Source organism: Mycetomoellerius zeteki, unplaced genomic scaffold (genome assembly GCF_001594055.1).
Source record: "Mycetomoellerius zeteki isolate Tzet28-1 unplaced genomic scaffold, Tzet1.0 scaffold425, whole genome shotgun sequence".
NCBI classification, from domain to species: Eukaryota; Metazoa; Arthropoda; class Insecta; order Hymenoptera; family Formicidae; genus Mycetomoellerius; species Mycetomoellerius zeteki.
In genome coordinates, this window is record NW_017257420.1 from 153,140 (window position 1) to 155,544 (window position 2,405).

The 2,405-nt window shown below is 38.5% G+C and overlaps 1 protein-coding gene across 1 annotated transcript in view; it reads left to right on the forward strand.

Moving 5' to 3' along the window:
* LOC108726475 (uncharacterized) overlaps positions 1-2,405 on the forward strand; it is a 45,626-nt gene that overhangs the window by 1,926 nt on the left and 41,295 nt on the right. The window contains 6 exon segments of the mRNA XM_018454065.1: positions 1-113; positions 244-531; positions 626-753; positions 819-991; positions 1,072-1,462; positions 1,556-1,976. The exon segment at positions 1-113 is cut by the window's left edge and continues 17 nt beyond it. Of these exon segments, the coding sequence (XP_018309567.1) occupies positions 1-113; positions 244-531; positions 626-753; positions 819-991; positions 1,072-1,462; positions 1,556-1,976 (1,514 nt within the window).

A 2,405-nucleotide genomic window follows, 5' to 3' on the forward strand; every position in this document is an offset into this window, starting at 1 on the left:
AAAGAGTGTTCTCTTGATTCACCAGACCGCGCTTAATGATGAGGGTGAAATTAAATGTACTGCCACCAATCGAGCAGGTCATATTGCTACCAGAGCTAAATTAATTCTCGAAGGTAAATTATCAAAATAAGGAATTCATAAACATGTGATTCAAATTTTAAATAAGAAGAATCCTGTATTCAGTCGAAGCGAATAAACATGATTTTTCATAATATCGATAAATTGTTGAATTATTTGTCCTAGCACCTCCACGGATACGATTACCACGTCAATATGAGGATGGTTTGCTTTTCGAGCAAGATGAGACTATTAGACTGAAAGTATCTTTAGCAGGTAGACCAACGCCTTTTGTCACCTGGTATCATGACGGAGAGCTGATATCCAAAGATACTAGACATATATTTGAAGTGATGGATGGTGAATCGGTACTGAGAATACCAGATGCCAAACGAAGTGATCGAGGAGAATACACTGTTAAAGCCACAAACAAATTGGGCGAAGATACCGCGTCTTTTCTGGTCACTGTGACAGGTGATAATGTTACATTAATTTAAACACTAGGATTTTAAACTGTCATAAGTTTGATAAGTTATTTATTTTTTCGAGTTATCGATTTTATCAACAGATCGACCCGCTGCTCCTGGTAAAATAACTGTTGCGATGACGTTAGGTAGATCGGTGACGTTGTCATGGAAAGAACCAGAAGATGACGGCGGATGTAAAATCGGGACTTATATTGTCGAATACTACAGAGTACGTAATTGAAACTATTATTTCCATATGTATAAATTTTCAGAAACTTGGCAATGATGTTTTAGATTGGCTGGGAGGTATGGCTTAAAGCAGTTACAAGCAGACGCACAACCGCGACATTAACAGAATTGATCGAAGGTTCTGAATACAAATTTCGTGTGAAAGCTGAGAATCCTTATGGAGTCAGCGATCCGAGTGAAGAAAGCGATGTTATCTTCATTCCAGACATTAAACGAAGGTACTTTATATTATCGATAAATATTTAAATTTAGCATATATTTAGTTACACAACAATGAATTCATAATTTTATATTGTAGAATCGTAACATCATCTTTGAATGAAAAATCGCAAAGTCATCGAGAGATCAGCAGATCTCGTGGCGATAAACGAGAGGTGAGTTTCACTATGCCAGCGCAAAGGACTAGAAGTCTAACGAGAGAAGAAGCTAAAACCCGAGACGACGAAAGTAATGGTCGCTTTAAATACGACGAGCGATCAGCTTCAGTGCAACGGCTCGCAATGCCAACTTCTATATTGGATAGACCGTCTAGAGCTGACAGTAGAGTAACATTTGCACTGGATACTTTGGAAAAAGAACAACCTCCGATTCCTCCAGCCAGATCAAGAGAGCACAATTCCACGAAGCAACAAGTTTTTCTTGCAAATCATACCAATCGATCAAATATTGCGACAAATACGAAAGACAAGGTAAGAAATAATCGAATGTAAAAAAACGCTATAATTAAATTCTAGATTAAAAGAAAGAAGATACTATAATAATATATTTATTTTTTAATGTAGCAAGATGTTATTACGAAAGAAGAAATAACGATGACATTAAAACCAGTACCAACCATGCTAGTCTCTTCTCCAGTTATCGAAGACGATATCACATCACATTTTATAACCAAAGAAAGGAGTCTCTCTTCACTCTACGTGTCAAGAATTCAAGAACATCAAAATGAAGAGAGTCATACCACAGCAAATCATCAATTTTTATCATCTTCAAATTTAATTCCAAAAAAACAGACCGTTGTAAATGAATCTATATTATTACCATTAGATAATCCGCAATCGCAAAGAATACTGCAAGAGCATGATGAGAACGCACTACACGGTAGTTCAGAATTTATGCTGGTTCTATATCCGGAAGATGAAACACAAGAGGAAGATGTAATCAGCATGGAGAACTCTGCAGGAATTCGAATTAAAAGCAGTATAAGTAAGTACCAGTAAAATCTTTTTCATTACATGTGCATCGAAAGTGGCTCCTTCCCGCACTCTTTGAGGTGCGAAAAGTAGCCATTTTCCGACAACTGTGCGGGAAGTAAGGACCGTGCGGGAAGTAACTAGACCGTGCGGAAAGTAACGTCACGTGTGCGACAAGTAGCGCCACGAGACTTTCGACACAGTTGCATACAGCTGTCGACAGCAGTCCGGAAAATACATATATATATATATATATGTATGTGTGTGAGTGTGTGGACATATGTATGTGTTGGCGTTACATGTAATTGATTTCTTAATTGTTTTCTTCCAATCGGGGGCGGGGGGCTTCGCCCCCTTGACCCCTGGACCCCACCACATAGCCCCCCCCACCCCAACTTTACCACGCACGTGTAATGAAAAATAGTATGTGCGACACGTGCGA